Raw genomic sequence first — 19,543 nt, 5'->3', positions numbered from 1 at the left:
ACTAGGGCGGCCATCGTAGAGGACAGTCCAGTTGCCCTCCGCCTTGTCTCTTCCTCTTGGAAGAGAAAAATAGAGGGCGTCAGGTGTCGTGCTGATACAGAACGGAGTAGCAGAAAATAGGGATGTCCTTTATGATGGCCACCCTAGCCGTGTCCCTAAAGTGGGTCGCAAGAACATATGAAAGGGGCACAGACGGGCTTTACAAATGGGCTTGTCTGTGACGGAGGAAAACCTGGAAAGCCAGGGCTTTTCCCTTGCAGGCTGGCAGAGGTCCGGCCTGCCAGGGGCTGCTTGGGGCCCCCCATGCCCTCCACAACTGTGGGGTAGGTGAGGCACTGGGTCGGAACTGGCCTTCATTGTTTACAAATGGGTCCTGGAACAAAAAAGGTTGAGAAACGCTGCTCTGAGGCCAGTAACTCTATGGCGGGGGCAAAGGTGGGGAAGGGCTAACCCAGCACTTGGTGGTGAGGCTTCCTCTCCTATATAGGTCCTCCCTGTGTTCCTGCAAGGGGGGATTGAAGGGGGCAGGGCAAGTTTCCTTGTCTACCCCCCTCCCCTCCATCTGCTCCTGGCACACCAGGGCACTGGTGCAAGTGAAGCACCTCTGCTATGGCAGCGGTGCTTATGTCACCACGAGGCCTCATCATGAGGCCTGGCCTGCTCCATTTGTTCTGCACGAGCCCGTGGTCCTTAGAAACTTAATGTGGCCCCAGGGCTGCTCCTGTTCTCACTTCCCTATTTCTTGTTGCCAGGATGGGAATCCATGGCCTGGCCAAGCTGATTGCAGACGTGGTTCCCAGTGCCATCCGGGAGAATGACATCAAGAGTTACTTCGGGCGGAAGGTGGCCATTGACGCCTCCATGAGCATCTACCAGTTCTTGATTGCCGTGCGCCAGGGGGCTGATGTGCTGCACAACGAGGAGGGCGAGACTACCAGCCACCTGATGGGCATGTTCTATCGCACCATCCGCATGGTGGAGAACGGCATCAAGCCGGTCTACGTCTTTGATGGCAAGCCCCCCCAGCTGAAGTCAGGGGAACTGGCCAAGCGGAGTGAGCGCCGTGCTGAGGCAGAGAAGCAGCTGCAGGAGGCCCAGGAGGCAGGTGAGGAGGAGAACGTTGAGAAGTTCAGCAAGAGATTGGTCAAGGTAACCAAGCAGCATAATGATGAGTGCAAGAAGCTGCTGTCATTGATGGGCATCCCTTATGTGGAAGCACCGGGCGAGGCTGAAGCCAGCTGTGCCACCTTGGTGAAAGCTGGCAAAGTCTATGCAGCTGCCACTGAGGATATGGACTGCCTGACCTTTGGCAGTCCAGTGCTCATGCGACACCTCACAGCTAGCGAGGCCAAGAAACTGCCTATCCAAGAATTCCACCTGAACCGCATCCTGCAGGAGCTGGACCTGACGTGGGAGCAGTTTGTGGACCTGTGCATTCTCCTGGGCTGTGACTACTGTGAAAGCATCCGTGGTATTGGGCCCAAGCGTGCCATTGAGCTCATCAAGCAACATAAAACCATTGAGAAGATCATGGAGCACATAGACACCAAGAAGTACCCTCTTCCTGAGAACTGGCTGCACAAGGAAGCCCAACACCTCTTTTTGCAGCCTGATGTGGTAGACCCTGAGGCTGTGGAGTTAAAGTGGGGTGAGCCTGATGAAGATGGTCTTGTCCAGTTTATGTGTGGGGAGAAGCAGTTCAATGAAGAACGGATCCGCAATGGGATCAAGAGGTTAAGCAAGAGCCGCCAAGGTAGCACTCAGGGCCGATTGGATGACTTCTTCAAGGTGACTGGCTCCATTACTTCAGCTAAGCGAAAGGAGCCAGAGCCCAAGGGACCAACCAAGAAGAAAGCAAAGGGCAATGCTGCAGTTGCAGCAAAGTTCAGAAGGGGGAAATAGTTGGACTTTCCAAAACTCTGCTTGCTCTTTTCTGCTTCCACGTTCTCCACAAGTTTTAAATTTGGTAGAAAATCCTTGTGTGTGTTGCTCTAAATGATGCCCTGCCAGCGGGAAGGGGGGAGGAGGGGGTGGGGATTGATGATGCCTATGCTTCTGTTCCTGTACATAGTGATTCCCCATCAGGACTAGATTAGCAAATTAGATAAGAGTCCTCTAACAAGCAACAGTGTGGCCACAATTCTGATGGAAGGGTGGATTTAAAAAATCAGAGACTGGGAGGAATTAAAAGTATGAGCATAGGACAAACCAGGGCTGAGCGAGCTTCACTAGCAATCCAGTAACAATGTTCATTACTTTTAAACTGACTTAGTCTTGAGGCCCACAGGCAGTGAGGATGCTGCATAGAGCATGCACTTGGGAAGCAGTATATAGCCTTGATCTCCAGTCATGCTGAAAAAGTAGTGTTGACTAGCCAGAAAGCAAACCAAATCTAAATGTAGGAAAGAGGCTTTCTCTTCAGAAAGCCCAGAACTTCACCCAAAGAACTGTAGCATGGGAGGGATGAAGACTGAAACAGAACATGGGAGAAGAAATGCCTGAAACGCAAATTAGAACTAGAGAAAAAGCGAAATGCCTTGTTTTAATTGATTACTCAAAGAAGTGAGAAATTTAACATTTTTCTCCTATAAAAATGACTGATGTTTAAAGCCTTTGTGCAGATTATTTTGATTACACTCCAGATTCCAGTATTGTGTTGGTTTGGTCCCAGTGTATAAACCAGGAGGATCTAAGAATGAATGGCAACTTTCCAAGCTTGATTCTTGTCACTAGGTTTTATTTTTTTAATTTTTGAAGTCAGCTTTAAATAAACCTGCGAATGGAAAACTGTTCAGTTGTTGATTCATGTGGAAAATGGGTGTTTCATGCAAGCTCATAACTAAGGAATAGAGAGGAAAAATTTGCTAAATTGGAATAAAAGTTGTATATGAATAATCTTGACCATCATCCTTGCTCCCAGTTTTCTTGGGACTTCTAGGTTGCCTGTGAAAGAGCTATGGTATATGGAAAGATGTTTGCTCTTTCCTTATGCCACTGCTTCTAAGCTTTATAGGTTGCTTAATACAGTTTGTATTTCCATCATACAAATATGGTCTAACTGTCTAACCTGAGGTAGGTTAACATTAGCCCCATTACAGGCAGTCCTCGACTTACAATATTTCGAGCTACAATGTTTTGCACTTTTATAAACGTTTATAAATTGACACCCTGTTTCAACTTTCTGAAGTCAATTTTGACTTTAAAATGCTTGATCCGATGCCACGCCAGCGAACAAGTTTGCTGCATTGCTCATCTCCCTGGAGAGCATCTGTCCAAACTTCCTTGGACACTAAGAAAGCAGACAAGACTCCAGCAAAACCTGCAGCCAAGATTCCTGAGAAGACTCCAGCCAAGAACCCTTCAAAAAGTCCAGCAAAGACACCTCAAAGAAGTCCTTCCAAATCAATATGATTGCTATTTACAATATAAATACATTAATGTAGCTATAGACAGACAAGGTTCCTTGGGTGATGTAGCTATAATACTCATCTATAATTGATTGAGTACAACATTCTGGGTTATTTTTGGTGAGAATAGGGTATTGGGTCTTGCTTCAGGAACCAATCCCCCATTTATAACATTGTTTCCTAAGGGAAAATCAGTTCCAAGTTACATTTCGACTTCAGATGCCGTTTTCAGGAACCAATTGTGTCAAAAGTATGAGGACTGTCTGTATGGCAAACGCAGAAATTATTGGTAAAGGTGAAGTGACTTTCATGACTAAGAGCACAGATGTAGCATGTAAGCATGGGACTGGGTGTTAGGAGACCTAGTTCTGATACTGTTGTGTTGGCTCTTGTGTCTCTTGGTTTACAAGTCTTGTGAATCTTGGTTCTGCCCATTTTGGTGATGACAGTGATTTTACAAAGGAACTATAAGACTGAATTACTTAAATGCATTGTATTTTGAGCTCTTGTGATGAAACATATTCCTGACAGCAGAATTATTGTGGTCACTGGTATGTCAAAGTGAGAAGTCAATCTCCTGAGTTCTGACATCTTGATTATTTGATACAGTGGTCTCTTTCATCCTTTTGTTTTGGCCCCTGTAATATCCTCCCGTTTGCTGCGTGTCTCTGTGTCAAACAGTGCAATTTTACTTTAGCACAAGTCCGACTTAGTGACTGTGTCTACATAAGTGGTGGACTGCACAGTTGTTACGGTGCAGTCATTTAGTACTAGCATAAGCCAGTACTAAATGACTGCACAGTAACCAGCTTTATTGCACAGTACTGTTGCCGCATGTATTTTTTTCCTGTCTCTACTGCTCAGTAGCAACGAGTTACTGTACAGTATCATCGCCATATGGTTAGTGCCTGGCAATGCTACTGTGCTATAGCAACCAGCTACGGCGCATTTGCTTGTTGCTACTGTGCTATAGCATCTTGTGTAAATGCGCCCAAAATTGCTAGGACCTATTGAAGGCTGCCAAATGCAGGACATTTGGCCTTTCTAGGACAAGCAGCTTTTTAGGATTTTTTAAACATGTAAACAATTGTCTCTCAGGTGTTATAATAACCAAGGGAAGCAGGAGGCAGAATTCTCTTGCAAATGCCTTGCCAAGTTATAGCAATTTTCCAAAAAGTATCTCAAAGCTATGTACGTGAAATGAAATGCATGCATATACTCATACGTATATTGCATACATTAAATAGTTGGATAAAATAGGGACTGATGTCACATCATCTTTCGGGATTCCTGTATCTTTATTGCTATGACAAGATTATTTCAAATAGCTGGGACAGAATAGAATTTTCAAAAGTACTTTTGTGACTAAGAAACACAAGTTCCAATTTCAAAATGACAAAGGGTCTTGAGTCTAACATACTGAAAGATTTATTAACAAGAAAGTGTAGTTCAAAAACGGCTGTAGACATTTCTTAGGATTTATATTCTCCAAAATGTTCTGGTAAGCAAAACAAGGTCAGAATCTAGCTTTATTATTGGATATTTCCTTAAATAAAATTGTGATCATCTGTTTTATTAATTGCCATAAGTGAGATTCATATTAGCAAAACGTTTAAATCAAATTCGAGTGACAAAAATTGGCCACATGATGGTGCTAGTGTCTAAGAAGGAGGCAACTGCACTTAGTACAGGTTAGCCTTCACTCAGCCTAGGTGTATTTAGTCTCAGTTCACACTCAGACCTGGGAGTAATTGAATGTTTAATTGTAGTAGTACAGTAGAAATAGTATAGGTTATGAAAAGATGTTCCTCTATTAGTTCCTCTGTCTTAAAAGCAATAAATAGAGGAATCACAACTGTTTATGCTCCTTATCCCCAGGGTGGTTCAAATGACAGATGAAGTTAAATCTGCCTTCTAGCCTAATTTTCACATTTGGTAGGGGACTAGCCACCTCTGCCTTGCAGGTCTCGCTTTGATCCTCTCCGTTTACACTTTCCTGCTTTATAATGTATTACCAACAATTATATTTTAAATACTCGTAAGTCAAGACATTGAAAAAGTTTTCCCACACTAAGTGAAACTTGCCTTTACTGTGCATATTGTAGGTATGTGGGGCTAATTTTGTCTTCTATATCTGTAATGGGGGCTGCACTTCAATTCCTGTGTTGGAAGCCATCGCTGTAGTGCCTAGAGTATTTTGCATTTAAATTCTGGATGGCGTAATTCAACATCTTAAGGGATAGCCAGCACGGGTTTGTTGCGGGTAGGTCTTGCTTGACCAATCTCATTTCCTTCTACGACCAGGTGACCTATCACCTGGACAAGGGAGAAGAGATTGATGTCATATATCTTGACTTCAAAAAAGCCTTCGATCTGGTGTCCCATGATCGCCTCTTGGAGAAACTGGCCAATTGTCGCCTTGGGTCCTCCACGAACCACTGGCTGGAAAATTGGCTCCGGGGTCGGACCCAGAGGGTAGTAATCGATGGAAGTCACTCATCGTGGTGTCCTGTGACCAGTGGGGTCCCCCAAGGCTCTGTCCTTGGACCCATACTGTTCAACATCTTCATTAATGATGTGGACACTGGAGTCAGAAGCGATCAGAACTGGCCAAGTTCGCCGATGACACCAACCTCTGGGGCAAAGCATCCACACCAGAAGACAGGCAGGTTATCCAGGCTGACCTGGACAGGCTCAGCAAGTGGGCGGACGAGAATCTGATGGTGGATGCGGCGGCTAGTAAAGTGACCAAAACGCTGGCTTGCATCCATAGATGCTTCTCAAGCAAATCCCGGGACGTCATTCTCCCCCTGTACTCGGCCTTAGTGAGGCCGCAGCTGGAGTACTGTGTCCAGTTTTGGGCTCCACAATTCAAGCAGGATGTGGAGAAGCTTGAGAGAGTCCAGAGAAGAGCCACGTGCATGATCAGAGGTCAGGGAAGCAGACCCTATGATGACAGGCTGAGAGCCCTGGGGCTCTTTAGCCTGAAAAAGCGCAGGCTCAGGGGCGATCTGATGGCCACCTACAAGTTTATCACGGGTGACCACCAGCATCTGGGGGAACGTTTGTTCACCAGAGCGCCCCAAGGGATGACGAGGTCGAATGGTCACAAACTACTTCAAGATCGTTTTAGGCTGGACATAAGGAAGAACTTCTTTACTGTCCGAGCCCCCAAGGTCTGGAACAGCCTGCCACCGGAGGTGGTTCAAGCGCCTTCATTGAACACCTTCAAGATGAAACTGGATGCTTATCTTGCTGGGATCCTATGACCCCAGCTGACTTCCTGCCCTTTGGGTGTGGGGCTGGACTCGATGATCTTCCGAGGTCCCTTTCAGCCCTGATGTCTATGAAATAACTGCAGAAATCTTTGCATAATGTACTCTATGTAATAAGAAACACTAAGTGGTGCACTAAATGCTTCTTTGCTTATCACTCAACTTGTGGGAGTGATGCATATAGAGACCTATTGCCTCATTGTGGGCTGGGTTGTGTTGTGTTAAGTATCTCTTGATATTTTAGGACAGAGTGAAGCATGAGTTTCCATCAGGTTGCTGGGAAGGCTTGGATCCATGACTCCCCACATCATCTGAAGAATGGTTTTTGTCCTCTTACAATCCTGCTGTTCAGTTTCAGATTAATAGCTAGTTTTCAAGGGTTTTTTTTCTGTCTGTGCCTTTGTACCTTTTTCCCACCCTCATGGCAGAATTGAAGAGACTCTCACACCTAAGCAGCCAATTCTGTCTTCTCATTATTTTCATATGAAGAGAAAAGTCATAGGAAACACAAATTTCTTGCGTCAGACCAATCCCAACCACCATCCTGAGGTACAACTACCACAGAGTATGCAGGAATAGCTGTGATTGCTCTAAGGCAGGGGTGCTCAAACTCTGGCATGTGGGCCAGATCTTGCCTGTGGAGCTGCATCATCCAGCCTGTAGAGGGCTGTCTATGAGTCTGAAAGTTTGGTGGTGGGGCAGTGGTACTGGCTCCTTCCTGTCAAATTTCTAGACCTGTGGGGAGCCCTGGAGGTTGGATAGCATAGCCCTAAGCGCTGGATTGGGTGTGCAGGATGATATATTGCCCAATCCTGGCATGCAGGGCCAGGTGTGGAACTCCAGGGCCTGATCCTGGTGTGCAGTGTCTGGGCAGAGCCAGTGTGGAGCCCCAGGGCCCAACTTGTGCCTCCAGGGGCCAGGCACAGGGTCCAGTCCTGGCATGGGGCTTAATTTGGCCTGTGGACCAGCCCTGCACCTGTAGGCTCAGAAGGTTGAGCACCACTGCTTGACATCCCTTGTTAGACACAAGATCCCCCCTCAGAAAATGCTAGATCTTAGGTTTCCCTTGTTCTTTGATTATGGAAAAACTAATGGAGCAATATTTTTTCTATTGCAAAGAATTCAGAAAGACCACAATAGGTCAAAAAATTTTTTTTGACACTATGGATTCCTATTTGAAACTCAGGGTTTATCTTGTGAATAGTGTAGGTATTTGCACAACTAGCAATGCTAATGTTACACAGTAAAAGGACTTCATGGCAACCTGGCTGATAATTCTCCATATATTTTTCTGATGGCCCTTCTCTGTCTTCTCTTTAAGGTAAATCTTATGTTTTTAATCTTTCTTCACGGTAGACAGGAGAAATAAAAATGTCTCATGTTTTTTAGCACAATTTATTTCTGTGATGCACTTTTCAAGATAAGGGCCTTCCAATGATTTAAAAATAATGGCACCATCATATTTTCAACATTATTCTCTACCGTTTTCAAATGTTTCCTTGCATCATGAATTATCTTGTGATGGTTCTGCCATTCACCAGTCTTGGTTCTTATAGACTTCTCTGGTCTGATATTTGCAGACTTTACCACCTTTTTACAGAATGTTGTTCATCCTTCACAAGTGAAGATGACCGCATCCAATGGTGGGGGGGCGGAGGGGGGGAGTGGAGAAGAGAGAAAGGAAGCAGGAAAAGGGAGGTAGAAAAGAAAAAGGGAGAAAGAAGGAAGAGAGGAGGGGGGTGGAGGCTAGGTTGCATAGGCTACAGCTCATTTAATTTCTTCATGTCTATTGTTATGACCATACAGGAGAAGGCTTAGCTTTCCCACCATCCTGAAAAATGACAACTTAGTACTTCCCTTTTTCCCCCCTTTTTTTTAAAAAAAAAGCAGCTTTCTATAAAAGGACTTCCCCTCCAATCCCAGGGCAACTCAGTTTTTTTTTTGAGAGCCTTTGTTGAAGGACATTGTCAAAAGCTTTTGAAATTCCAAATATACTAATCCTCTTGCCCACATGCTTGTGAACACCCTCAAAGAACTCCAGCAGATTGGTGACACAGGATTTCCCTTTGAAAAAAAGCATGCTTACTTTTTCCCAGAATATCATATTTATTTTTATGACTGCTGATTTTTTTTTTTTTTATTATTATAGAGTTTTACCAGTTTGCCACACAGAAATGAGACTCATTCGTCTGTAGTTTCGAGGGTCACCACTAGAGTTCCTCGTGAAGAGAATGTTATGTTGGCAACCCACCAGATCTCTGGCACAGAGGCTATTTTTAATGATAGGTTAGATTCTCTTGCCAGCAGTTCTGCAATTTAACATTTGAGTTCCTTCACAATTCTCAGGGGAATGCCATCTGGTTGCAGTGACTTAATAATGATTTTTTTAAAATTTGTTCTAAAACTTACTCTTTTGTCACTTCAATTTGATTTGACACTCTTATCTGCTAGGAAAAACTTCCAGTGTGGGAATGTCCCCAACATCACTGCACTAAAGACCAATGCAAAGAATTCATTAACTTCTCTCCTACAGCCTAAATTCCCTGTGCTCACCTTCTGTACCTTTGTTATCTCTGGCTTGCTCCCTCTTGCTAAGAGGTTGGATTTAATATTTTAATCACTGTTACAAAGTGCTCGTCTACATTTGTGAACCTTTTGAACCAGGTTCTCTGTGTTGCTCAGAAATACCTCTAAAATTGCTACTTGTGGGATTCAAGAGTTCTAGAAAGCAGTCATTTGTTGTATCCAGAAATTTATCTCTGCATGTCATCCCAGTGGTGTATTTACTCAGTCTCTCTGAGGATAGTTGAAGTCTCCTATTATTATTGTATATCCCATTTCATAACTATTCTACTCTTCTTTGGCATTTCATAATCACTGTCTCCATCCTGATCAGGTGGTCAGTAGTGCAAAACTAATACTTTCTTCCTCTTCTTCAAGCATAGACTTTCTGCCACAGATTCTATAGAACTTTTCCATTCAGTTAAGTTTGTGCTGTTGATGTCTGTGCTATCTTTATCACGCAGCGTCACTTCCTCAACCTGACCTCCCACTTTGTCAATTTATATAGTTTGTGCCCTGTTATCACAGTATCATTGGTTATCATTCTTCCACCAAATCTCTGAAGTGACTATTATATCATTATCACCATGAAGGCCACAGACAGACGTGGGGGGGGGAAACCCCCCCAGCACTTTACTTTCAGATCAATGGTTCCCACACTGAGCACAGCACATGGCCAAAAGAGGAACTATGTCAGTTTGACCCAGCTTGCCCAGCGCCTGTATAGATCGTGCACTTCAGCAGGGCTTTTTGGTGCTTTTATCTAATAGGTGATTGAATCAGTTATTAGATAAAAACACCAAAATGTCTTGCTGAAGTGCATGATCTATACAGATGCTGGGGAGCTGGGTCAAACTGATGCGCTTTCTCTTCCGCATATTCATTTTTTCCCCCATGTCTGTCAGCAGCTTAAATGTCAAGAATCCAGTTCATGCATCTTATTTTTTAGGCTTCTTGCATTTTACAGAAGTGCTTGTTAATGTTGTTTTTGCTTAGTTGAGTGTTTTTTGTGTGCTATTTGTCTGGGATGCTGAGTGTTTGGACTAGCCTCATTATCACCTGCATTTGCATTTTCTATTTCCTTCCTATTCTTTTCAAAGGGGTCCAAAAATCATATGATGTCCCCCTTGAGGTTTACATTACTCTGTAGCATGTGCTCTTCCATACTTGCCATCTTTCCCAGATTTTAGTTTTAAAATTCTTCTATAACCTTTTCAAGACTTTAGTGCCAGAAGTCTGGTTCTATTTTGGCTCAAGTGGAGCCCATCCTTTCTAAATAGGCTCCTCCTGTCTTAAAATGTTCCCCAGTTCCTAATAAACCCAAACCTCTCCTTTCTACACCATTGTCTCTGCCTATCAAATAAGAACCTGGGCAGTAACTGGTAGCATTTCAGAGAATGCTACCATGGAGGTCCTCGACTTAATCTTCTATGCGGCAGTCTAAATTTTAGGCTGGCAGACTCCAGGAACTCTCTCTTATGTTTCCCCTTTGTCACTGATACCCACACAGACCATGTTTACTGGCTCCTCCCCAGTACCCCTTGGATCCTATCTATACATCTTGTGAAGTCCCTAACTTTTTGTACTTGGCAGGTGAGTCACCATGAGGTCCTCCTGGATGACACTAGCACAGATACCTATACGCATAAAGACTGAATTCCCTATTACTGTCACCTGTTCCTATTTTGTGAGGTCCTTTCCACTAGAGGACTATCCTCAGTGCAAGAAGATACTATAACATCAACTCAATAGTGAGTTCCATCTAAGGGATCACTTCCATTCTCCCCATCTTGATGCCTTTTTTCTCAGAGACTCACTTCCTTCTTAGCAGAATAGGGGCTGCTACAACGGAGGTGGAACTGCTTTACTGTATCCCTGAAAGCCTCATCTGTGAAACTGTCTGCCTCCCTTATTTGCTCCAGTTCAGCCACCCCACCTTTGAGAGTGCACTGGTTCTCTCACGGCCAGGAGCACATCACAGCAGGCACATACACATGAAACCTGCCCTGAGGCAGGTAGTCATACAATGCTGTACTTTGTGCAATAAAAATAAACTGGGTAGCTCCCACACTGCTTCTAGATTTCTACCTGCATTTTTTATTTAAATATTTTAGCCTTAGAAATTTAGTTTTCTTCTTTAAGAGGGGTTTTATTTTCTTGAGTTTTCCTTTAGATTAGCAGATTTGCATGTATAGACTGACTTTTAAGCAGTCGGACACTTGGCTGGGATGGCTTAGTCAGGGATGATCCTGCCCAGAGCACAATGTTGAACTAGATTGTCGTGGAAACACACGCAGCATACTTTTGGGTCAGGTCAGCAGAAGCTTTTATTTAAAAGAAACTACAGCTGTAGGGGGGATTCCAAAGTGACATGGATTTCCCAAGCACTTGGAAGGGGTCTCCCCCCAAGAACAAAATCAGTAGGCTGATATATTTTTTAACAGTTGCTTATAACTCACGTGATCATATAGTGAAATTAGCATGAAAAGCGGCTATAATGTTACTTTATTATTTCTTTGCTGTAATCAGGATGGGAACTAATGGGGGAGGCGAGGTTAGTTCACAAACCTCCTTCTTGCACCTGCAAATCAGAGTTGTACATACTTTTTGCTATCTTCAAGGCCGCGGTGAGCGAAGCAGTTGCAGAGGAGTTACAAAGAACAAACACTTTCTCTTATCTGTTTTACTATACAGAGCCAGCAATTCTCCACAAAGCGGTTATGTCATCTTGTAACTAAAATAGTCAAAGTTTAAGGCATATATTTTTTCTGATTCCACAAGATTATCTCCTAATGTTCCTGCCAACCCTACAATTCTATCATTTTTGTTTTACCTTTCTCAGTTCCATTTAAGTGCTGAATATAAATTAGGAATTGAAGAAGACCAAGCCTGTGGTCTAACTTCGAAGTTTTAAGTTAGCTTAGCTTGATATCTAAACTGGTTACTTTTAATTACAAACATCCGACCTTGAAGACTTCTGCTTGCTGTTCACCTATCAGTGATTGAAGACTACTGTTTGCTGTGTACTCTTCCATGAGATCCCTCATGTAACAGAGCTGGAGGCTGCTGTTTAAGAAGAAAAGCTGCAGCTGGATAGGCCAGGTAATGGCAAAGCCCTGGTGCCCAGGCAGGGGAGAGGCCCATCAGGGTAAATGGTTGCACATGCTGTCAGCCAGGAGATCTTTGCGTAGGGTGAGCTGGCTGCAAGAACAGGCAGCTGAAGACCTGAAGCTAGAACTGGGCTGAGGAGGGAGAAACAGTTCAAGGTACTCAACCAAAGACTGTGGTGCTGTTGTCATCGTGAAGGCTTTGGCTTTGGCTTCCACGATCACAGTCTGCTCCTTGGTGAGAGAAGCGGTGGTCTACTGGGGAGAGACGGCCTCCACCTCACTCCGCTGGGAAGGAGGCTGTTAGCCAGACTGGCTGGCCAGCTCGACCAGGCTTTAAACTGAGCCTGCTGAGGGATGCGGGGGTTACCGCCACTGCAAGCCCACTGGGAAACCTTTGTAAATCCAGCAGGCTAAGGCACTCAGGGAACCCACCCCTACCCTAGCCCTGGAACGATCTGTGGGGAAGGCATGGACCCTCAATGGGACACTTTCCTGCCTGTATACCAATGCCAGGAGCTTGGGGAATAAACAGGAGGAACTGGTCCTCCAGCTAAACAAGAACGACTATGACATCATAGGGATAACAGACCTGGTGGGACTCCACCTATGACTAGGCCACAGGTATAGATGGCTATACCCTGTACAGGCATGATCGTGCAGATAAAAGGGGTAGGGGTGTAGCTCTCCATGTCAAGGACAGCTACACTTCCCTGCAAATTAACACTGGCACCCAGGAAGGATGACTGGAGTCTCTCTGGGTTAAAATACGTGGGGAATGTGGCACAGGGGACATCATGGTAGGAATCTACTACAGACCTCCAAACCAGAAACAAGAGCTGGTCCAGGAATTCGCCAGGGAACTTGCTGAGGCGGAACGCTTTTGGTGCATGGTTGTCATGGGAGACTTTAACTATCCAGACATCTCTTGGGAAGAGCACTCGGCCAAATCCGACTGGTCGCAAAGCTTCCTCACGTGCGTGGATGAGCTCTACCTGACCCAAGAAGTCTATGGGCCGATGAGAGATAAAGCGTTGCTGGACCTAGTACTGGCCAGAGGGGATGATCTAGTCAGTGACCTAAGAATCGATGGAAAGCTGGGTGCCAGTGACCATGAGCTAATCACCTTTACTATCCAAAGCTGGCAAGTTAGTCAGCAATACAGAAGTCCTTGACTTCAGGAAAGCTGGCTTTGACAAGCTCAGGAGGCTCATTGTCAAGGCCCTAAAGGACCACAACTCGACAGGCAGAGGAGTCCAAGAGGAGTGGTTGCTCCTCAAGGGAGCAATCCTGACAGCACAAGGGATGGCCATCCCATCTCGGAGGAAGGGTAGCAAAAGGGCGCAGCAACCCCCTTGGCTCAGCAGGGAACCTGAGGACCTCCTACGCCTCGAAAGAGAGACTTATAAAGGATGGAAGGCTGGAATTATCACCAAGGAGGAGTACTCAGCACTGGTCCATACCTGCAGGGAGTGGATCAGGAAAGCCAAGGCAGCAACTGAGCTCCATCTGGCTACACATATCAAGGATAACAAAAAGTCCTTTTTCAGATATGTAGGGAGTTGGAAAAGAAGCAAGGTTAACATTGGAACCCTGCTAAACCAAATGGGACAGCTGATAACCGACACTCAGGAAAAGGCCAATGTGCTCAATGAGTACTTCGCGTCAGTCTTTCATTAGTCCCATGGGACCACCCTGCCTAGCAAGATGTGGGACTGCCAGGGTGAGGGCATATTTATACCCAGCATCGGTGTTGATTTAGTAAAGGATACCTCGAGAGGCTAGACACGTTCAAGTCGGCTAGTCCTGACAGATTACACCCTAGAGTACTCAAGGAGTTAGCAGGTGTCATAGCCCAACCATTGGCAAAAATATTCAAAAACTTGTGGAGCTCAGATGAAATACCTGAAGACTGGAAGAAGTCCAATGTGGTACCCATCTTCAAGAAAGGGCAGAAAGTAGATCCTGGGAATTACAGGCCAATCAGCTTGACCTCAAGTCCTGGTAAGATTCTGGAGAAAATTATCAAGAAGACCCTTCTGGATAAGCTGGCCAAAGGCAACATCCTGAGGGACAGCCAACATGGGTTTGTCATGGGTAGGTCTTGTCTGACCAATCTCATCTCCTCCTATGACCAGGTGACACATCACCTGGACAAGGGAGAAGAGATTGATGTCATATATTTGGACTTTTAAAAAGCTTTTGATCTGGTGTCCCGTGACCTCCTCACGGAAAAATTGGCCAACTGTGACCTCAGCTTCACCACAGTCCAATGGCTGGGTAAATGGCTCCGAGGTCGGACCCAGAGAGTAGTAGCTGATGGAAGTGAATCATCATGGCGCTCTGTGACCAGTGGCGTCCCCCAAGACTCTGTCCTTGGACCGCTTCTTTTTAACATCTTTATCAATGATGTGGACATTGGTGTCAGAAACGGACTGGCTAAGTTCACCGGTGACACTAAACTTTAGGGCATAGCGTCCACACCTGAGGACAGGCTAGTGATCCAGGCTGACTTGAATAAGCTTAGTAAATGAACAAATATGATGACGTTCAATATGGATAAATGTAAGGTACTCCACCTCAGGAGAAAAAAGCCACAGCATACTTATAGGCTCGGCAGTGCTATGCTTGCTAGCACCACGACTGAAAGAGACTTGGAGGTCATGACTGACCTCAAGATGAACATAAGCCACCAATGCAATGTTGCAGCTGGCAAAGCAAACAATACTCTGGCTTGCATCCATAGATGCTTCTCAAGTAAATCTCAGGATGTCATCCTCCCACTGTACTTGGCCTTGGTGAGGCCGTAGCTGGAGTACTGCATCCAATACTGGGCTCCACAATTCAAGAAGGATGTCAAGAAGCTTGAGAAAGTCCAAAGGAGAGCCACGTGCATGGTCAGAGGGCAGGAGAATAGGCCTTATGAAGAAAGGCTGAGAGCCATGGGACTCTTCAGCCTAGAAAAGCGCAGGCTCAGGGGGGACCTGGTGGCTGCTTATAAGTATATAAGGGGTGTACATCACGATCTGGGAGAACGTCTGTTCACCAGAGTGCCTCAAGCTAAAACAAGGAGCAACGGTCATAAACTCCTCCAAGACCATTTTAGGCTGGACATAAGGAAAAATTTCTTCACTGTCCGAGCCCCCTAGACCTGGAATAGGCTCCCTCCAGAAGTGGTGGAGGCACCTATTCTGGACTCATTCAAGAAGTGTTTGGATGCTTATCTTGCTGGGATCCTTTGACCCTAGCTGACTTCCTGCCCCTGGGGCAAGGGGCTGGACTTGATGATCTTCGAGGTTCCCTTCCAGTCCTAATGTCTATGAAAATCTATGAAATTGCTTATTAGGGCTGTGCGAAATTTCACTGGCAATTTTGTTTCGGTGCTGTTTTGACTTGTTTTGAGCTCAAAACAGCAAAACGAAACAGAGAGCTTCGAAAGAGCCTCGAAACGAAACAAGGAAAGTTGAAATGTTTCAAAATTTTTTAAACGTTTCACGTTTTGAAGCTCAAGGTGGGCTTGCCTGCAGGGAAACAAACTAAGGTAAAGGTCATATGGGGGAGGAGGAGCGTTCTCATTATTGACTGTGTAGCTGGCCAGGGACTGTCATCCTTTCCTGAGGTCCCTTCCAATCCCAGTGCTCTGGGGGAGGGATGGAAAAACTGCATAAAAGGCAGCATTGTTTAAACTGCCCTGCTTTCTGCCTTGGTGTCAGTTGAGTGAGGGCGCGCCTTCACACACACACACACACACACACACACACACACACACACACACACACACACACACACACACACACACACGTCACCAACCCATGTCACAAGTGTTGTCTGTGAGCAGCTAGAAGTGCAGGGCTCCCCCTGCACCTATCTCCTTGACAGCTGGCAGGCTTCATGGCCTGAGCAGGGGCTACCACCCCTGGAGCTTTCACCCTGCTGCACCTTGACACATACAGTGTCACCCATGTCATGAATTTTGCTTGTCTGCAGCTTGAGGTGCAGTTTCCCACAAACCCCTGTGCCTATCTCTTTGAAACTTGGCAGGCTTTGTGGCCTCAGTAGGGGCTAGCATGCCTGCAGTTTTGACTCCGCTGTGTCTTAACACATACATGTGACATGATTTTTTTGCTTTCAAGACCTTGAGGTGCAGTTTCCCTGAAACCCCTGTACCCATCTCCTTGAAACTTGGCAGACTTTATGCCCTCAGAAGGGGCTACGATTCCTGCAAGTTTCATCCAAATCAGGCCAGAAATGACAAAGTTATAGGCTGTTTTGACCTTCCCCATTATAGTCCATGGGCAAAACGTCAAAACAGCAAAACTGTTTCGACGAAATGAAATGGAACAGCAGTTTCGATTCGGAACGAAATGCTGTTCTGTCGAAACGGAACAGTGCCATTTCGTACAGCCCTACTAGACACACATCTGTCTGGGGTCATCTGATCCCAGTGATCTTTCCTGCCCAGGGCAGGGGGTTGGACTGAATGATCTGCTAAGGTCCCTTCCGACCCAAACATCTATGAATCTATGAAACCTAATTGGAAAACCTTTGGCTGCTTTTTCAGTCAGAAGCATGTAAAAACTTATCAGTGTCTAATTTTCCTTTGGTAATGGACTTCAAAGATTCTCCTTATTCTTCAAAAATTCTCTTTCCAGTCAGGTGTTTTCCAAAATTATTGTCAGTGAGTATTGGCATATTTGTTGGTGATCCCCTGAGGGGTGCTTTCTGGGATTCTTTTGATTTTTGGAATATTAGGCAAAATAAGGGCTGGAAATTGCTTTTTTCCCTTGCTGCTTCCCTCAGTTGCTATCACTGTCCTCCAAATCACCCTTGCTTTTCTTTTACTATCTTAACAAGGACTTAGTAGTGGTTAATTAATAGCTATATTCAAGCTATAAATCTTCATCATCAACCCACTTAAATATGTAACACATGGAGTAAGATCTAGTCCACAGTAGATGTCTTTTCCCATTATCTTGACCAGCCAAGCATCCATCAAAGTGGACACCAGGGACACTATAGCGTGCAGAAAATCTTCCCACTCTACAAGCCAGATAAGTGAGGTCTCTCAGAATTTCCTCTAAAACTCAGCTGCCTGCAATAGTACTGCTGAATGAAACTGCTGTGAACTTGGTTTGAGAGCAAGGCAGGGCCAAACTGCGAGCTCAGTGAAGGAAGTGGCTTACATATGCCAAGGGAGGATGCACTAAATTGTGCTAGTCAAAGGTGACATAACTCCTGCATCAAGACAAAACCATACAAGGCTCCTTCATGGAGGGATGGAACTGGCAAGTTTCCACAAATATGGCAAATGATATATTTTATTAGGGCAGCCTGCTAAGGCCCGTTCCCTACTACAAAGAGTTTCTAGAATAAAAGAGACCAAAGGAGCTAGGACAAAAATTTATGGCTTGGAAAGTGAGAATTAAATACATAAGCAAGCCTGCCCCAAACCCCTGTCCAGGCCCCAAACCCCTTCTCCATAGTAGACGTCAGTAGACATCTGACGTCTACTTTACTGCTGCACAAATGTGCACAAAGACACACAATGGTGTCTTTTTGCCCATTAGTATTATCTTGATTCCTACAGCATCCCCAGAATCCCATTCAGACAGCAGTATGCCTTTGTACCAGGAGCTGTACAAATGGAGAACAAGAAGACAGCCCTGATTGCTGAGCTGGAAAGAAAATAAAAGGTACAAGCATGGGAAGGAAAATATACTTAAAAAAAGACAACTTGTATTCCTGGGACCAAACTTCTTCAGCAAACCTGTTCCACTAGTCAAGACATTTGGTTTGTACTGTGGTGGTAGCTAACAGGACTGGATTCCTTTTGTTTCTAGCAGCTCCTTTATATGAAGTTCCCTTACATGATACCACTGTTATTTATGCAGGTAGGCATCTAGCCACAGCTCCCCTGACTCCTTCAGAGAGCTGCAAGAGAGAGAAAGAGAGAAGCAGACCAATTAATTAAAATTATAAAAATTATGGTCTTACACAAAGGCAGAGTTACACTGCTGTAGTCTTAACTTTTATGTGCTTGACTTTGCAACCAGAACATTCATTTCATGACGTATATTTTAAAATGTAACTCTGAGATGACATTTACCAGCAACAAACAAATTAAGCGAAGGGCATCCCTGGGATTTAAATAATAGCATTCTAGTATTGTTACTATCATCTCTTACCTCATACATACGCACAGTTGATTGTTTCCTGACTGCTTGTGGGCACCCAGCATGACCTTTCAATGGGCTATCCACAAGGATATATAGGTCTTTTCTTGAGCTGGTACAGTTAATTTGGAATCCCCAAAACTGTATATATCAATTTTTCCTTCAGCCATACATTATCTTGCAAATCTCAACACTGTATTTCACTTCTCCTTTTGTTGCTCCTTTACCTATCTCCATTAGGTTTCTCAAACTACCCTGTGTTCATGGTTAAACTGAACACATCTGAGCTACTGGCATATTTCACTACATCACTTCCTACTCTTTTTAAAATTAACGATAGCTATTATAAGAAAATGACTAATACTGATTGAACTAGTGTGATCACCCCTTCCTCACTACATGCCATAGTGAAGACTGGTCATTATGCCTCCTTTTTTTCTTTTTCTCCTGGCTTGTTCTCATTTTCTGATCTGTGACAGCACTTTGCCTCTCCTCCCAAGAAATCAGGACAGCTTCTTCTCAGCAACTATATGACAAAACAGTGGCTCATATAGTTTTTCTCATGCTGTTCCTGCTAACGTACCTCATTCCTCATCAAAAGGAAACTTTCTCAAATCAAAGAAGCATTCTGTTTCCACAGATAATTCAATCCTTGGCTTCTCTGTTGACATTGTTAACAAGAGGGGCAGCAAACTGTCAGTTCCATATGTAGGTTTTGTAAGCTAAGAAATACTAGACTGTAGGTGGTGACTGAGATATGATAGGCTCCATGTAACACTCCTTGTTCCCTCAAACATCCAGTCCTATTCCATCCACTGTATCCAGCTCATCTTCGCCCTCTCTCCGGCTGTCCACCTTGACTCCCATCCACTGTGCTGTTGCTGCTGCCCATCTAATAGCGTAATGAATCTTCCAATCAAGTCTTACCGCACAATGTCTGCAAAGGCAGTGATCAGGGACTTGCACTGGTACTCGATGCCATGTTTAGTACATAGGGACTTCACCAAGGGAGCCACCTT

General features: G+C 44.8%; 2 protein-coding genes across 2 annotated transcripts in view; one reads left to right on the top strand and one right to left on the bottom strand.

Moving 5' to 3' along the window:
* The first annotated feature begins 731 nt into the window (after positions 1 to 731).
* FEN1 (flap structure-specific endonuclease 1) lies at positions 732 to 2,167 on the top strand. The gene has a single exon (XM_014521022.2). It carries the CDS (start codon positions 754 to 756, stop codon positions 1,900 to 1,902), a length of 1,149 nt encoding a protein of 382 aa, XP_014376508.1. The 5' UTR covers positions 732 to 753; the 3' UTR covers positions 1,903 to 2,167.
* A 15,592-nt stretch (positions 2,168 to 17,759) lies between these two features.
* Positions 17,760 to 19,543, bottom strand: part of LOC102378297 (fatty acid desaturase 1-like) — a 27,625-nt gene continuing 25,841 nt past the window's right edge. Inside the window, exons 11-12 of the mRNA XM_006026009.3 lie at positions 19,452 to 19,543; positions 17,760 to 18,282 (exon numbers count right to left, since the gene is read on the bottom strand). The exon at positions 19,452 to 19,543 is cut by the window's right edge and continues 19 nt beyond it. Coding sequence (XP_006026071.3) covers positions 18,231 to 18,282; positions 19,452 to 19,543 — 144 coding nt within the window. The 3' untranslated portion in view covers positions 17,760 to 18,230. The remainder of the gene's footprint in view (positions 18,283 to 19,451) is intronic.

The sequence above is a fragment of the Alligator sinensis genome, unplaced genomic scaffold (genome assembly GCF_000455745.1).
Source record: "Alligator sinensis unplaced genomic scaffold, ASM45574v1 scaffold437_1, whole genome shotgun sequence".
Lineage (NCBI taxonomy): Eukaryota > Metazoa > Chordata > Crocodylia > Alligatoridae > Alligator > Alligator sinensis.
Note: the sequence above shows the minus strand (reverse complement) of the source record. Positions and strands in the feature narration are given on the sequence as shown.

What these genes read in the sequence shown, in the direction of transcription:
- FEN1 (XM_014521022.2), top strand. Translation starts at nt 754, where the DNA reads ATGGGAATCCATGGCCTGGCCAAGCTGATTGCAGACGTGGTTCCCAGT.